The sequence below is a fragment of the Corticium candelabrum genome, chromosome 2, assembly GCF_963422355.1.
Source record: "Corticium candelabrum chromosome 2, ooCorCand1.1, whole genome shotgun sequence".
Lineage (NCBI taxonomy): Eukaryota > Metazoa > Porifera > Homoscleromorpha > Homosclerophorida > Plakinidae > Corticium > Corticium candelabrum.
The window spans coordinates 411,217-429,700 of record NC_085086.1 but is presented as its reverse complement, the minus strand read 5'-3'; the positions used below and the strand labels follow the sequence as shown (position 1 = coordinate 429,700).

Here is an 18,484-nt window from a genome sequence, read left to right as displayed (position 1 = left end):
TTATCTAAAGTTAAAAAACAGAAATAAATTAACTCGTGTGTGTGTGTGTGTGTGTGTGTGTGTGTGTGTGCGTGCGTGTGCGTGCGTGTGCGTGCGTGCGTGCGTACGTGTGTGTGTGTGTGTGTGTGTGTGTGTGTGTGTGTGTGTGTGTGTGTGTGTGTGTGTGTGTGTGTGTGTGTGTGTGTGTGTGTGTGTGTATCTCTGTCTCTCTGTCTGTCACTACATATATTTTCAAAACATTGAACTATTATACACCATCTAGGCACTAAAAACTACTCAGTCAGTCAGTCTGTCTGTCTGTCTGTCTGTCGGTCTGTCTGTCTGTCTGTTTATCTGTTTTTCTGTGTTTCTGTCTGTCTGTCTGTCAGGTCTGTCTGTATGTCCGTTTGTATGTCTATATGTCTGTTATGTCTGTCTATCTGTCTGTTTGTCCGTCCGTGTGTCTATGTGTCTGTCTTTCTGTTCGTCTGTCTGTCTGTCTGTGTGTCTGTTCGTCTGTCTGTTCGTCTGTCTGTCTGTCTGTCTGTCTGTCTGTCTGTCTGTCAAATAAAATTTATTTCAAACATACATCTATATAATAATACAATGCTACCAAGGTAACTATTTAGAGTTCTGTAACTACGAGAGTTTGCTAGGACTAGATCTTAAAAACAAAAAAAACATGTAACACTTAAAAGAGAACAATGCAGACTATCCGGAGCCAACCTAGTGACTGAAAAACTGGGTAGAGCAATCTACATTACAGCCAATGTCATTTGTCAGAGCTGAGATTTTTCTCGTGATGACCTTAGTTGCACTGCTGAAAAGTTGAGTTGAGTGTCTGTCTGTCTGTCTGTTTGTCTGTCTGTTGTAGGCCAAGTCCATTAATGTGTTATAATTTGCTTAGTTATGAAGGACTGGTAGATATTTGAAAGTTTCCTGTACATACGTAGAGTTTTGATGATAATAAATGAATCTGTCTGTCTGTCTGTCTGTCTGTTGGTCTGTCTCTCTCTCTATATCTTATCATATCTCAAGTAGCATATGTGCATCTGTACTTTCTAAAATTAGGTGTATAAATGTATCATGTGTTACTAAGTATGATTGATTTATAGTACAGGTAGTTACGTTCACTTTCATTATCTCAACTCTGCATGACTTTGCACTATGACAACATATTAGATCACAAATACGTCAACAGATATCGCATTACCTAAAGTACTTTCTCAAAACCAAAACATTAAATTAATTGGCTAGTGATTAGAGGCAAAATTTTGTACACACGTATAGTATTGTAGAATCACCATACTAGATCAAACACGTGCTTTCTCGTTCAATTCTGCGAGCACTAGCTGCGGGCTGTGGCGTCGCAAAAGGAAATTGCCACGATGAGCTTTGGGCCAAAAGCATCCCACATAGTTATCTAATGATCCCTCTAGAGCCCACGCCTAGCTAACTATGCATGCACGCGCGCACATTAGCTAACTAGATCTTCACTGAATGATAACGCTCTAGAAAAACGAGCTTAGTAGTAAGAGGTATGGGGATAATATTAGATATTGACAAAACCGTTAGAGATCGGTATGCAGGGTATACGTTGCAATTATGTTTAGGATTTTTGTATATCTTTGGAGGTTGTTTGTGTGCTTGTTTACCCCTGGTGAGAACTACGTCATAAACTATTACGGTACATGATGCGATAAAGTTACCTAATAACGATTAATTTGTTATTACAAAGAGAGCTCGTATAGACAGCCATGCTAGATTCCTTAATTGCCAAATCTATCGGACACGGTCATTTACTATCTACAAATGAGATTTATTAGACTAAACGTTCAAATGTCGTCTGACGTCTAAACGAAATTTAAGTGAGTACCATAGATAGTTATCAAGATAAGTAGTCAGTAGGGGACGTAGGATTTGCTACATGGGCTTACACTTCATGCAGGTGTGCATGGGCGTGTACAGACCAACAGTTTGATGTAGATCTACATGAGAACATGTACAACCATGAATTACCGGCGTGTAAGTGTAGCCAGCAGTTCGTCAACGTCACCTTACGTTAGCTATTAGAACATGAATTTTTAGTGTAATTTTTATGCCCATTTGTAAAAGTAATATCACTTAATGCATGCATACACTCAATGCACGCACGCATGCAGTTAGCCTCGGCCGCCCAGACCCTTGTAGCGCCGATTCAATATCTTTTGAATTGGCGCTACACGAGCCTGGGAGACCGAGGCTACGTAATACTGTGGCGTTGCAAGAGGGGCTGTGTACGAGGCTATGTAATACTGCTGAGCATTGCTAACACAACACATCTGTAAATCCATGCTGTTTCTACATCATCTCATTTGCAGTGGCGAATTAAAGTTGAATTGTTAGACGGCAGGACACACTTGAGATTCGAGATGTGGGCGTGATCTTTTCAAGTTTCTAGACTATTGAAGGAAGACGAAATGCTAAGATTTCGTCATACGTGAACTAGCTTTGTAGCAACCGTACAAACCTTCTCAGCATAGTTTACGTATCTACAGCAAATACGCGTCTAGAATGACGTCATAGGAGGAATATCTTTTGTTACATGGTTGCCTAGCTAAGAAGGTAGCACTAACGCGGTTTGTCTCGCGTGCCTCTGTTTCTAATTGTGTTCATCGAGCACGCGCCAGCCCTCCGCAAAATGCGTGGTACGCAGACATCCATTCATTATCAACGTGCAGGGTGACAATGTACTGCTCTGCATTACCCAAGCAGCATGTTGCATGTACACTCTAGCCGCCGTCGTGTTGATGGCTAGCTGATCACGTGGCTAATCAACTTTGACCAATCATGTGTAGAAAAGACGTTGATATGTAGTGAGAATTAGATTACGATCTCTAAACGCTTCCCATCAAATAGCCGCAGTACTTGCCGTCTTCTAGACATCATTCGTGCGCCTGTTGACTAATTAGTTTCCCACCATGAGAATACGCGTGTATTTCTATATTATCTGTGCAAGTCTCGCAGTTCTGATCACCTCAACGTACGGCAAAGCGTGTAGGCGTTGTAATCGTTCCGCTTGTCCTCGTCTGACAAAAGAGATGTGTAAAGGAGCGGGACTTGCGTTTGACCGTTGTCGTTGCTGTCACGTCTGTCGCAAACGTGAAGGCCAGAGATGTGGAGGTGTCGACAATCGCGCCGGTGTGTGCGCTAAAGGCCTACAATGTGTCTCGTCGGAGAGACTACCAGACGACCCGGTATGGACGATCATTATGCAGAGAGTGGAAACAGGACGCTGTAAAGGTAGAAAACAACACTAGCTAGTGATATATCTCATTGCTAACTAAGAGCTTTCCTTTTTCGCCCACTTCTTGTGTGGTTGTTCGGCCATCTTGCTAGTTGGTGAGTAAACACGTTTTGCAACACATTGCGTTTGTTTCGCAATTGACTTTCATGATTACAGACACGTGTGGCAACACTTACTGCGGTAGAGGCAAAACGTGTATTTCCGATGGCGTTACTCTCGAGCACAAGTGCGTCTGCGACACGGAATGTCCGGAGAAGAGTAAGCCGGTGTGTGCTTCGGACGGAAGGACGTACAAGAACAAGTGCGAGATGCGTCTGCGGAAATGTTTGACGCGCAAATCGATTGCAGTCGTTCACCTTGCAGCGTGTGTACACGGTAAGTTGTAAACAATTTTAGGTGAGGTCCAGATACCGCCTGATAAGTACAGATGAAGTTACTCACCCAATGCCTGCATGTCTATTAAGAGAACTACTTAGTAGCTACCGAGCCAGAGGGAACATAGCTAGCCCTAGAGTCTTTCTGCTTCACTCCCAAATGCTCTAGTTTGAATGCAGTGTATACTGATTACATGGTTGGTCCTTTCTACGTTTGCACTTTATGCATGCACGGGCACTTCTGTAGTCCGGCCTATGCAAGACATAACATATCTAGGCGTAGGAACCGAGGGGGCCAAGCTAGGGCAGACGCATATATACCTAGGAATGTATAGAGACACAAACAATTGTTCAATACAAGGGAAGACAACACAGAAAGTGGATTAACATAACACAACTCATTAATTCTTGTCAATACAATAACTATTAGATACCGGTAGTTACTAGGATACTACAACAGAGGATTCGGGGAGGTACTGAACTGGATGAAAACGACCCGACCAACTTCAGTAAATTGGAGGTCTGCTCCTACCTCTGTGTATACTGCCATTCTGCATGCAACTATATTTGCAGCAGATGTAGAAGCTGTAACTGCTGAAGTGCTGGCCTGCACGGGTCCCATTCACGTTCCGGCTGTAGCTAAATCGCTGTCAGCAGATGTAGACTTCAAGACTCCTTGCGTGTAATGTGCAGTGTATATCAGTATTACATCTATACTATATGCATATATACTAATGTTTGCCATTCCACTTGCAATTAATAGATGATTCAGAGCATGTTGGACTGACTGAGAGGTTCTGTAGGGCACTGAAAAATGGACTGTTTGACCAATTATTAAATGTACTATTAGGTACACGCCCATGAACAGTGCTGTGGCCTCCAATAATTTTTGCCTCAGTGCATTATTACCAAATGCACAATTTTGTTGCACAAGAGCGTAATATTTAGCCACAAACCTGTACGTTCATGCAAGACAAGCACAAACTGCAACTTATTGCTTACGAAAATTACAAATTGTCTAATTAACTAGTTGTTGTTCTTGTTGTACTGACCTTAGTGTTTTACTTGTTGTTGTTGTTGTTTCTTTGTTGTATTAGCCTGTCTGCTTTTGTTATTGTTGTTGTTGTTGTGCTGACCTGTTTCCTTTACTTGTTGTTGTTTTTGTTGTATTAGCATGTCTGCTTTTGTTGTTGTTGTTGTTGTTGTTGTTGTTGTTGTTCTTGTTGTGCTGACCTGTCTACTCTCTAGGAGACAAGTATGTCAATATTTCTCGGCTCGTTGAAAAAACGAGTAAAAAGATCAAGAACTTGACGGAGTAGCGTATCCAAACTTGACGAACGACTAAAGTGTATTTTTATTAGATTAGAACACATGATAACAATTATTACTATTTTACTATTACGGAAACGCGTAGAAAGTATTTTCTTGTTTGCATGTTTAGAGCTTCTAACTTTTGCTCACTTTTATACTTTACACTATTATATGTATTTGTCGAGAAGTCAAAGACACTTGTATTTAGCAAAATAATTATATATAAACTCTACTATTAAAATTGTGAAATGCATGGGATAATTCAAACAACGAACTTGAGAAGAGTGTATACGCTTATCCAGGAGCGGCCCTGGCATGCTTCTCACTAGGCCCAGGAAGCATCCCCACACAAGCAGTTAGTAGTCTGGCTCCTCGAGGCTACAGTTGTCACACCTGGATGTTAGCTGCAAATGGGTAAGAAACAACGATTGCCGTAGCGTCCTGTTCGGGGACAAAGAACATTGGAAAGCGTTCTTTCACCAGCAAAACGTCTGTGTGAAACTGGTGTCGGAAGTCCATCCATTGCAAATGCAGGTAAAGCGCGTTGGCTTGACTCTGCTGAACCACTCTAGCTAGGGCCAGATACTGATGGCATTCTGTTTGGTCTAAACATTGCAATCGCACAGAACGTTTCCGAGGCCGGACCTGCTCTGCAGAACAAGACTCGGAGTAGCCTACCCAGGGCCGGATCCAGGAATTTTTGAAAGAGGGGGTTCACCTGGTAGCAGTTATTTATACCATTACTAATTTACTCTTTTCTAGTGAAATCATATGAAATTGTTGAACCACGCCTATTGGAAAAGAGGCGGTTTCAACCCCCTGAACCCCCTCTGGATCCGGCCCTGCGTACCTGATAGCGAGTTGAAGAGTGTTTTCCAGGAAGGGTCTGGTAGTGCGTTGGCAGTTTCTGGTTGTGCAGCTTTTTAATTTTGGCACAGTTTCAGTGATAGTGGATTGCCAGTATGGAAGCCTACCGCTTCAAGAAACTTTACCACAACTAATAAATGTAAGTTAATTAATCAACCATCACTTTCAACCAGACAGTCAGTTTCAATTGAAGCTAGATTGCAGAGTGATGGAAAGAGACCTACATTCCAACGGAGATGGCTTGACTTATTCCCATGGTTAATTTGTTCACCGGTCTGCAATGGAGGATTTTGTTTACCATGCCTATTGTTTGCAGTTTGCAGCAGAGAGTGAAAACCCAGGTCAGCTGTATGGCTGTCCCTTAGTCAACTTCACATATTTCCTATCCTAAGATTTGCTTAAGTTAATTGTTCTGCGCTGCTAGTGTCTTATTATATATAGGTTCCCTCTACTGCCGCTACAGTTGTCAAGGTTTTCTTCTATTCTAATTAGTTAATTAATTAATAATTTATTGCAGGAATAGTCAAAATCCTTGATTTAGAGACACTTACGGCATACGTGTAAAATTTCTTTGAGACATACAACAACATAAACTTTCAGTCTCGGGAAGCACCCCACCGTAGGGCCAGGGCCGCGCCTGTGCTGCTTATAACAGTATTAATTGCATCTGTTGGTTTGGTGTTGATTGAACATCACTGTCTATCTATTGTTGTCAATCTATACACAAGTGCAACGAACACGCTAGATGCTCTGACATTATAATGTCACGTGACTAGGTGATACACATCAAACCTACAAATACTGAATAACAATGTCAAACTTCAAACAATAAAACACGCTAGTTCTACAATGTTTGACCAATGAGATAACAAAATACAATGTGATCCTTCAAAGCTAAAGATATTGCTATTGCTAAGTGAATACCTTGTAACAACATATAAATGGTGTCAAGTAACAAACACATGCTTCAATCAAATGTCAACTTCACCAAATGGACTAAACGAGAGTGACATCAGCTATTCCATCCATCTTGCCCTTTACCATTTGTTTAGGAGGACATGCTTTATACTCGTCTGTATAGCGAATACGACTAATAATAGGACGGGCTTCTGTTGCTGTTGGTCGTGTGGCAGGATCATCTCTCATCAAGTGCTTACATAAAGCGCAGACATCTATTTGACGGATGAGTAAGACTTGATCCATCCTTTGTTCACGATCTGGTAGAAGAGAAGTGAAGAGCTCACATGGGGTCACCCCCATGCTATACACGTCGGTCTTGTTGCTTTTTGGTAAAGTTGGAACATCAAGTCTTTCAGGAGGTGTGTATAGTGGACTGAGCAGACCAACCGAAAGTGAAGCATCTTGAAAACGAGCAGCTCCTAGATCACCCAGTTTGGCTCTCATCGTTGCTGTAACCAGGATGTTCCTTGGACAGATGTCACCGTGCAGAATCTCCTTAGGTTGCTATGACAACACAACAAAGTAATGCAAATAACAGCAAATACAAAAATAAAAGTTACTGTGATGTGCATCTCTGTCTATAGATAACAATAGCACGTCTGTTCCATTTCATTTGTCTACTGATATTTGTTACTGATCTATTACAATTTTCTGACTGCACTTGAATCCCTACAATTTTAGGTATGGAAAACTTAATTTCATTGATATGTAACTGTCACATTACCAAACAACAATGTCTCAATCTGTCTGTCTCTATGCAATGCAAATATGCTCGCATGCTTATTGGATTACCCATTTCTCTGTCTGTCTGTCTGCCTGTCTTTCTGTCTGTCTGTCTGTCTGTCTGTCTGTCTGTCTGTCTGTCTCTATGTATGATAGACTGAGTTGTCGATTTTGACAAATCTCAGTTGTGGCTTTGACAATAACAAAACAGCCCAATCTATAAGATGTTACATTGTTGCTCCTGTCTTCACTCTTTGCCGCTGATGCTCCTTCACTTGAGATACTTGATATAGGTGTGTGTGTGTGTGTGTGTGTGTGTGTGTGTGTGTGTGTGTGTGTGTGTGTGTGTGTGTGTGTGTGTGTGTGTGTGTGTGTGTGTGTGTGTGTGTGTGTGTGTGTGTGTACTCATGCTATACTAGACAAGGTCCAAAAAAAAAACAACAAAAATGTGATAATTCTGGCATATTTAGATGATGTCTTCATTCATGGTCCTCAGGAAGATGCCCTCAAAGCTCTCGATGATTTCAAGTCACTATCAGCTATCATTGGCCTTCTGGTAGCTGATAGTAAGTGTGAGGTGTTCCTACCTCCTTCTGACTCATCTCTTTCTTCCATGCCCAGCACAAATGTAGGGACAGTAGTACTCGGCTGTCCTATTGGATGCTCTTCATTTGTTTCATCACATTGCATATCTTTTGTTGAGTCGGGTCAACTTCTTTGTGACAAGATATGCCAGTTGGGTGATGCTCAATGCTCAATGTTACTCTTGCGTCACTGTCATGTCTCAAGAACGAACCATTTAGCTAGATCTGTGCCTCCTGCATTCTTGCAACCATCAAAAACCAAACTCATGACACCTTCAAGGCTATTCTATCACTTTAATCCATCACTGAATCAAAATGGAGTCAATGTAACATGCCTGTGAAATATGGAGGTTTAGGCTTGACGTCTGTAAAAGATGTTGCCTCTGCGGCATATCTAGCAAGTTGGGCTCATTCTGCAGCTACTTTGCCTAAAAGGTTCCAACTCTTTGGGAGTCACCTTAACGATTCTCTTGGTCATGGTAACGTTTCTCAAGTGAGAGAACTTTGTGATCTACTTGTCAACCACACAAAGCTTCAGCACCGTCTCTCTGCCCAAGTCTTTTCAAGCAGAGTCGAGATGTGTCTACAGACAGCTGGTGATGCCAAAGACAAGGCTCGTTTAAGATCCGTTCAAGGAAAAGTTACTGGCTCATGGCTAGAAGCGGTTCCATCCTTAGAAAAGCTTGCATTCAACCACATCGAGTTTGACCTAGCGGCTCTATTGAGGATGGGTTGCCCGATGCCATTTGGAGGTTGGCTGTCATACTGTGAATGTGGGAAAGTTCTCGACAAAGACGGATACCATCTTCTTAGTTGTAAACATGGAGGAGGGCTTTTACATGACTTCAACTAAAGACAAAGACGACAGGAGGTTTGAGTTGACGTGTGCAGCTTCGGCTGCTACCATTTCAGTGACCATTGCTGCCCGTTTATGGATCCTACCTGTTGCTGTTAGGTAGTATGTATTTGTTTGTTTATTGTCTCACTTGGCTACATGTCTGCACCGACTCTGGATTGTCATTCATAGTGTCGTTACTTCTTTTGTCTGCTGTCCAATGTTCTCATTCACTCATCATCATCTATCGTCTCCATCTTCCCTCCCTTTGTCGCTGCTCTCTGGACTTGTTGTCGCAGCCAAACCTGCTCACGAAGCTTCTACTTGTTCTATCTGAATTGTCAGTCATTGTGTTGTTGTTTGTTATGTTTGATGTTCCATGTTCTCACCCACCTGCCCGTCTTCTCTGTCTACCTTCCCTCCATCACTGCACTCTAGAGTTGTTGTTGCAACCAAATCTGCTCTTGCAGTTTCTACTTGTTCTCTCTGGATTGTCAGTCATCATGTCGCCGTTTCTTTCGTATTCTGGTCAATGTTCTCATCCACCCTCCCATGTTCTCCGTCTACCCTCCTTTCCTTACTTCTCTCTGGAGTTACTGTCGCAGTCAAACCAACTAGATTTAGACAGGGACATCTCTGTCTCTTTTGTAGTATGTAGTTGTTTTAGGAACACTTGATAGACACAAGTAATTAGGGTTTATTGATATTGTATCCTAGTTTATGTTTTGAATATATTTGATAGACACACAGACAGACAGACAGACAGACAGACAGATATACTGACAGACACATGAACAGACACACTGACAGACAGACAGAAATACTAACAGACAGACATACATACAAACAAACAGACCACAGACAGACAGAAAGACACACACACACACACTGATACACAAACAGATACACTGAGAGACAGACAGTCAGACAGACAGACAGACACACTGAAAGACAAACACACAGAGACAATGACAGACAGACACACTGACAAACAAACAGACACACTGACAGATGGACAGACACACTGACAGACAAATAGACACACAGACCAACCGACTGACAGATATATAGACAGACAGCTACACACAGACAGACAGACAACCAGACACACTGACAGATAGGCAGACAGATACACTGACATACATACATACATACAGACAGACAGAAAGACACACTGACAGACAGACAGACAGACACACTGACAGACATAGAGACAGACACACTGACAGACACAGAGACAGACACACTGACAGACATAGAGACAGACAGACAAACAGACACACTGACATAAATACATACATACAGACAGACAGACAGACACACTAGTAGACTGACAGACATACAGACAGACAAACAGAGACACACTAACAGACACACAGACAGACAGACAGACAGACAGACATAAATCCTACACAATGGTCATTTATATTGAACTTTCAGTTACTAATTTGTTATAGTGATATAACGTTTACCGTATTAGCTTTGATGTTTACAATAAACGATCTACAACAGACAGACAAAAACACAAACAAACCGAGAGACAGGAAAACTACAGACAAACAAAAGGACAAACAAACATACATACATACAAACAAACATACATACATACATACATACAAACAAACATACATACATACATACATATAAATAATAATTTATTTAAAACCAACCAATAAATATAAAACAAATTTCTATAAATTGTTTACGTTTCTCCACTTTCTATTAATTAAATAAAATTATAATAATATTCAATTTAATACATTTATTATTAGTACATAACATCTCATACATCACATCAACACATACAACAAGAACAAATACAAACACTCACTTCATCCTTCAGATTACCATCAGCATTAGCTGATAATAACATAGCAATTAGTGAATCATCACCATGAACTGCTGCAGATATTAAAGCAGTGCAACCCTGCAATAACAATAATTGTGTTTTATTATTTTTATTTAATGTAATATCCGTCTTATCACAAATCTCATTACATCATTGAAATATCATTCTATTCATTCATTCATTCATTTATATATATTTGAGAGATATTGCCATCACAACAGATATATGTCTACAAGAAACTAACCAGGGTCAAGAGCCCTATGTCACACTATCTGATTCAGCTAAACCCGAAAACCGTTCAGTTGAAATGTTAAAGTTCTTTCTTTCTTTCATTCAATCATTCATTCATTCATTCATTCATTCATTCATTCATTCATTCATTCATTCACTCTCAACACTTACATTAGGAGCAGTTTTGTTAACATTTGCTCCTTTCTGCAACAAATTCTGTACAATGGAATTGTAGCCATTCATACAAGCTGTCACAAGTACAGGCCATCGCTACAATAGACTGAGTTGTTATCAACAAACAATTAAACGAGTCACTCAGTCAATAACATACATCAACACAACAAGCATCAGGTGAAGCGCCTGACTTCAAAAGACTTTCCACCTCATCAACTTTGTTGTACATTACTGCCAACGCTAGTCTCCTATCCATGTCTGGCGTGTCTCACTCATCCTAACATCACATCAACACATCAATCACAACATATCTTTACAATTTCACTCACAAACGAGAAATCACTCAACACGACACTCTCACACAACAAACTCACACTTTATCACCATAAATATTACATTACTACTCAAATAAACTTACTAACAAATGCTCTATATAACGCGATGACAGTCTAAAGCTCAAACTCGCGGGTAGGGACCTCAAATTCAAACGTGTTATTGTACGCATGCGCCTATGTCATTCATAAATTTAGCTGCTTGAGTCACGTGAGTCACGTGCAGAGCTCGGCTTTGTAAGCACAGCTTCAATTAAAAGTTTTAAATAAAAAACTTTGTTGGCTACTAAATTACCTTTTCCTTGTCATTGACTAATGGATAAAAATAAAAGTCTATAACAGATACTTACAGTATTGTAAATTAATTAAATTTTTATTGTACTGCTAACCATACAATTCGAGCGGAAACACGACGGAGTTGTAGAAAGTCAGTCACGTGAGTCACGTCATCATTGTACGCATTCGCAACAAAGTATGAGATGTCATACAGTTTGATATCAATATTTTCTAACGTCCCACTGCCTTACCCGGAAATGCGTGTAAATCGTCTGCAACTATGACTGTAGCCTCGCTATAGTTTACATTCAACACTAACTGTCGCCTTCGACTCTGGTGCACACTGTCCGCTTGACTTTACCTGCAAACGTTAATTTCAGTAAGTACACCCGTCTCAATAAATATTTGAGGTCTACTATGAGACAAATAGGATAGGCTGAGTAGTCTAGCATTTCTCTAAAGAAATTACTCAACGGATGTAGAGGAAATAATTGACATGTTTGCATATGGGACGTGCGAATAGTTGACTGTAGGTGGCATTCAGTTAATAAAGGTGTTTCTTGGTTGTCAAGTACACACAATCCCTAGCTACAATACAAAAGAATGGGCGACGGAAGTTCATGAAGCATTTTCATCGCCGTTTGCGGTAGCTTTCGCGAACCGGGATGCGAGGCTACATACGGCTCCTTTAATAAAAATTAAATATTAAATCCCCGTATGAGCAAACCGCATAGCAACCATATGTTGCAGTGATTAGTGATGAATTCTGAATCTTTTCGTTAGTAGGTTGTTTCCATAGCAACAACTTCAAATTTTGCATAGCAACAACTTCAAATAACTAATGCACAAGTAAAAATATCACTAGAACTATTACACGTTAACGAATCGTTCTTAGACTCATCTGTAGTTGGACAAGAAAACAATTTTTAAGTTAGATTAAAATTCTAGTTGAGCAGAATCTGTTTTAAACAATAGTCAATTTTAATTAAGTTGTTTAGTCGTTAAGTTTTAAAAACAAAATGTAAGCGTAAGTGTATCCGGGCTGTTGTCAATATCTCGGCTGTTTAATTAATTAGGTAAGATTGTATAATGTAGATGGCCATGACAGACAGATATCATACAAGTATATGATATATGTGATGCATGTGCCAGATTATGGCATGGTTATACGCTTGTCGCCAGGCTGCATGTAAAGTTTAGATCTAGATGTCTATTGAGCTGCATGGTACGCGTGAAAAATTTAACGGCTGCTCTGCTCGCGACGGCATCAGCGGCTATAGACTCTTTCCTTGTCGAATGCTTTTAGAATTTAACTTCCGTGACGGGCGGACCGTCGGACGGAGGAAATACATCATCGAATTTTGGAGGGGGGTTCCTGGCGAGTCGAGTTCGAGCGCACGCGTCGAGTTTGCATCCATCTCGCATCGTCGGCGCGCCAATCCGTCTGACAGAATGGAAGTGGTAATGGGCATTTATTTATATGAAATTAACTTGTGAGAGGACTGGCATTGCTAGTAGTTAGACGTAGTTATTCTGGACACGGATTGGATATAGTAGATGGCAATTATTATTATAATTATTATTTTATTATAATCTGACGTCGCACTAATTAACAGTAACGGTGCAAAAACAGAAACAAACAGACAAACAAACAAACAAACTAGTAATATAACTACATGGCATCAATCTACTGAAAACAAGTCTTCTAGTACTGATTTTAATTCTACTACTACTAGCTGGTTCAAACAACCAATGGTATGCCAAACTTGCGGCCTCGCGCCTAAACTCAGATAGAGATAAATCAACGTTCTTCCAAATGTCATGAGCAATTGACTGTCTCGACAGTACCCTGGTGTGGCTTTAGCAGTAATGCAATTCCCATTCCCGGCAAGAATTTTCGTGTAGGTTAAGTGATTTTGTGTGTTAGTTATGTCATTTGTCTACATGTGCGTGTGTTTTATGTTGCCCTTTTGAGGGAACTACACCAGTTGTGGTTTGAGTGTGTCGTGCTCAACCAGATCAGTCTGGTTTGTAAAGTCTATTACAAGTACCGGAAGCAAACCCTGCTTCAGAAGTACTTAGACCATCACGGCTGTCTAGAAAGAAGACATGACTTTACGAAGGATACGAGTAGATCCCAGAAGCACTGTTTTCTGTAAGTGCTGCAGATTGTGATGACCTGGAATAATGTCCAGCCACCGTGCAATACCTGCGTGCACTGTGCCCAAAGCTCCCAAGACCACCGGAACCACCAGTGTTTGACAATGCCACATGCGGCTTATCTCCACCCTCAAGTCGCTGTACTTCGCCAACTTCTTAGCATGTTTCTTGCCAATGTTGCCATCAGCAGGACAGCTGATATCAATAAGAAGACAAGTGTTTGTCTTCCTATTTCTGAGACAGATGTCTGGACGATTGACTTTGATCTTCTTGGCAGTGGGGATGGTGGTATCCCACATCATAGTAATGTCATTCGTCTCCACAAGGCTATCAGGATGATGCCGGTACCATCTGCTCTCCACTGGAACCCCAAATGGCGACAAACATCCCAGTGAATGATGGAGGCCACCTGATTGTGTCGATCAGTGTAGTCCGTCGGTGCCAAAGCACTACAGCCTGCCACAATGTGGTCGACTGTCTCCAGGCCTACACTGCACATTTTGATATTATTATTATTATTATTATTATTATTATTATTATTTCTATGTAGATAAATATATCAGGAATTTTTTAGTTTGCAAGCGCCAATAAACCGGGAAAATCCACTAGTTTTTTTATATATACCTTGTTTTGAGAAGAGCTGTCGGCGCCGGCGTAATGGTCCAATCGGTTAGAGCGTCTGCATGGATCAATGAAGCATACCTCCACATCTGTGTGCATGCGACCAGAGTGGGCGCCACACGGTGACATCTGTCATGAGCAACCCAAAGTGGGGCCGTACAGTGTCGAAGTTTCTGTGAAGTTCAACTCTCTCTCACTCACTCGCACGTACAGACCGTGCACGTCCAGCGCCCTTTTTATTTACAAAATATAGCTATCAAGTTCAATGTCTGTATGCCAATTTTTGTCAGTAGAAAAGAATCCCACTGACTCCTGAACTGATCGAATCTGGCGCGACTAGGAAACTACTGTCTGTTCGCCATAAGCGTGAACTCGGAAGTGAGTAATGAAGTAGAGGTCACACCAGGTGTGCACATTAGAGCACTAAGAGCTGCCCCAGTTGGACCATGTTATACCAATTATCTTAAATGGTTCCAGTTGCTGATCCGTTGGTCTTACAAGATAATTGGATAATAGCCATTGCTCTAGGCGTTTGTGTTTGATATGCATAAGTACTATCCTTCCGTTTCGTTTGTAGAAAGGGCTTAGATAATTTGATAAACAGAAATGCCAGACCTAGCGGTTTCTAATGACACCGAGATCATCGCGAAAGTCCACTAAACAGCAGAGATATTGATGAATTTCAAAGTTCACGCTTATGGTGAACAGACAGCAGCGCCCGCAAGAATGAGTAATCTCATAGCGTGCGCAAGATTCTAGTTTTTTTTTCGCCTACAGGCGAGAAAGCAGGCGGAAGGATGTAGACTCGTACCTAGTCCTCCTCCTCGCGTTTTGGCACGCGCTTTTTGTTCCACTTGCCGGAGGAGGACTGAGTACGAGTCTAGGAAAAATGTAGGCGGAAGGATGTAAGCGGGAGGGGTCTGGCTACGCGAAACCACATCTCAAAACTGTTCCAGTAATTTCACAACACAATGTCCCTAAAAACTTTCAACTGTTTTGTAACCACTGCAGTAGACGCCCATTGAGTGTAACATGGGGTGCATTTCTTTTGCCTCTTCTGCTCTTCTGGAAGAGGCCAGAAGAGTCACGCGACCTCTTCTGGTCGTTTCTTTTGCTTCTCCCCCCTTCTTCTAAAGTGTTAGAAGAGTCACGAGACCTCTTCTGGCTCTTCTGGCCCAAAGGCGGAAGAGGCAGAAGAGAAGAGGTCTCGTGACTTGTGAGACATGCGCATTAAACACACTCGTATCGATGGAGCCGTACGAGCGTCCTTCGCTTCCATTGCTTTGGAAACCAAGTGGTCTTCCAGCAATATCAAGTCCCACAACTACAGCTGCTGCTAGTGAGTGTTCTCCAAGGACCCCCTTTGAGGCACCAGAAACGGAGACAACGGTTGTAGAAGTCGCCTTTTCAAGTAGAGATCCAATTTCTTTAGTGAAAACCTTATTTTGCTAATTAATTTCACAACTAGAGTACGTCTGTACTCTAAAACTATTAATGCGCATGCTCAGCTCTTCTTGGTCCTCTTCTGGTCATTTCTTTGGCTTGGCTCTTCTGATCAGACTGCGCATGATCGACCTCTTCTGTTCTCTTCTGACACCTCTATTCCAGAAGAGTAGAAGAGGCAAAAGAAATGCACCCATGGACAGGAGAGAAAAAGATTATGAACATACTGTTCACTTTCTCACATATCTTCTAATACGAAATACTAAAATACCTACAAAATATAAAAAACTCAGGTAGTTTGCAAAGTAAACAATTACATGTGTATTAATGTTAATCCTATGCTAATGAATCTCTCTCTAGACATTCTCGTTTGTGTCCGTTTTCAGCTTGTAGATTTCATGACGAACCACAATAGAAAAAGAATCAGTAGAGCAAATAATAGAATTAGTAGAGGAACAAATAGAGTTTGAAATGAATTCGGTGTGTATGGAGTTTAGACAGTCGTCAGGTTCTTGGGTGGTTCTAAATCTAAAGACAAGAAAACGTAATCATGACACGCGAAACAAGATATTACTAAGAGTCTTTTGTTCATATGCCTGCAATGATCATATTCAAACATAATTGTATTATTATATTCTGTCTGTATTCTGTTCACACAAAGTATATCTACACAAAATAATCACAAGACTCTATATGTTCACATACTTGACATCTCTTCGTCATTCAGATTGCAGCTTCCTTCTTCAAGTGATTTAAGTTTTAAAATGATAAACAAGAAATTAAATAAAAAATTATTAAAAATAGGTAATACCATCTTTACTCTGTTCCTTGACATTCTGTGTATTTGCTGCATCTAAGAACTCCTCTTCAGATGTAGCTTCTTGTTCAGTTGTAGTTTCTGCGTTGATCGTAGCTTCTAGCTCATTTACTGCTTTATTCCCAACCTTGATCTCTTCTCCCATTGCAACCTCTTTTTCAGCAGTGGTCTGCCCTCTGTTCAATTGTCATCAGCTCTGCACTCAATCTTGTAGAAACTCACTTCAGAATGTTATATTCAGCTGTTTACAAATATCACTTGCCACTGTAACAGCATGATTCAGCTAAAGCGCGCTTCACTATAACACAAAAATACCTATATAATTTAGTAAGCAAGTAACAGACTTCTTGTGCTGCTTTCATACCTCCTGGTAGGTCATCTTCCACTGATCCCATTCCATTGATTGCCTGCACAGCTTGGAATTGTTGGAGTTCTGATAAATCGAGAAACAACTTCTCTACGGTTGATACGCCTCCGTTCTCTCTTAAAGCAGCCTCCTTCTTGGGAAGAGACGAAGGAACTTCGTTGCCGGACGTGGCCTCGATAGCAGCAAGGAATGTTCAAGCTAAACAGTGTTCTACGCACAAACTATTGAATTAGTTAATTTCCTGCAGCTTTCTATCTACCGTATTTCTTCACTTACGCTTGACTGTCCATCTGATAGCTTGCCCGTCTGTCAGTTTGTCTGTCCATACGTCTGTCCATCTGTCTGTCTCTAGCGTCTCTCTGTGGATATGTCTGTCTGTATGACTCTAGTGTCTGTCTGTCTACCTGTCTATCTGTTTGTCTGTCTGTCTCTAGTGTCTGTTTGTCTGTCTGTCCATCTGTCTGTCTGTCTGTCTGTCTGTCTGTCTGTCTGTCTGTCTGTCTGTCTGTCTGTCTGTCTGTCTCTAGTGTCTCTCTGTCTCTCTGTCTGTCCGTCTCTAGTGTCTCTCTGTCTATCTGTCTATCTGTCTGTCTGTCTCTAGTGTCTTTCTGTCTGTCTGTCTGTCTGTCTAGCCATCTTTATGTCTGTCCATCCATCCATCTGTCTGTCTTTAGTGTCTGTCTGTCTTTCTGTCTGTTTGTCTGTCTGTCTGTCTCTAGTGTCTGTTCGTCTGTCTGTTCATCTGTCTGTCTGTCTGTCTGTCTGTCTCTCTGTCTATCTGTCTGTCTGTCTCTAGTGTCTCTTTGTCTATCTGTCTATCTGTCTCTCTGTTTCTAGTGTCTTTCTGTCTATCTGTCTGTCTGTCTATCCACCTTTATGTCTGTCCATCCATCCATCCATCCGTTTCTAGTGTCTGTCTATCTGTCTGTCTGTCTATCCATCTTTATGTCTGTCCATCCATCCATCCATCTGTCTCCAGTGTCTGTCTGTCTGTCTGTCTGTCTGTCTGTCTCTAGTGTCTGTCTGTTTGTCTGTCTGTCTGTCCATCTATCCATCCGTCTGTCTGTCCATCCATACATCTGTCTGTCTGTCTGTCTCTAGTGTCTCTCTGTCTATCTGTTTGTCCATCCGTCCGTCTGCCTCAAGTGTCTCTCTGTCTATCTGTCTCAAGTGTCTGTCTGTCTGTCTGTCTGTCTGTCTGTCTGTCTGTCTGTCTGTCTGTTAGTCTGTTCGCCCATCCACCTGTCCGTCTGTTTCTAATGTCTCCCTGTTTGTCTGTCTCTAGTGTCTATCTG

The 18,484-nt window shown here is 41.3% G+C and overlaps 3 protein-coding genes across 4 annotated transcripts in view; 1 reads left to right on the top strand and 2 right to left on the bottom strand.

Moving 5' to 3' along the window:
• The window catches only part of LOC134198145 (cyclin-dependent kinase-like 1), a 16,125-nt gene extending 14,773 nt beyond the window's left edge, over positions 1-1,352 (bottom strand). For both annotated transcript variants that reach the window (XM_062667484.1, XM_062667483.1), the window contains exon 1: positions 1,289-1,352. The gene's annotated coding sequence lies outside the window, so the exon portion shown is untranslated. The remainder of the gene's footprint in view (positions 1-1,288) is intronic.
• Positions 1,353-6,558: 5,206 nt separating this feature from the next.
• On the bottom strand, positions 6,559-11,669 carry LOC134198525 (serine/threonine-protein kinase Nek3-like). Its single transcript, XM_062667939.1, has 5 exons — positions 11,592-11,669; positions 11,331-11,450; positions 11,171-11,269; positions 10,751-10,846; positions 6,559-7,281 (listed from the first exon to the last, which is right to left on the bottom strand). Exons 2-5 carry the CDS (start codon positions 11,427-11,429, stop codon positions 6,814-6,816), a joined length of 762 nt encoding a protein of 253 aa, XP_062523923.1. The 5' UTR covers positions 11,430-11,450; positions 11,592-11,669; the 3' UTR covers positions 6,559-6,813.
• Positions 8,001-8,937, top strand: LOC134198228 (uncharacterized). Its single transcript, XM_062667587.1, has one exon. It carries the CDS (start codon positions 8,416-8,418, stop codon positions 8,935-8,937), a length of 522 nt encoding a protein of 173 aa, XP_062523571.1. The 5' UTR covers positions 8,001-8,415.
• Positions 11,670-18,484: the final 6,815 nt, after the last annotated feature.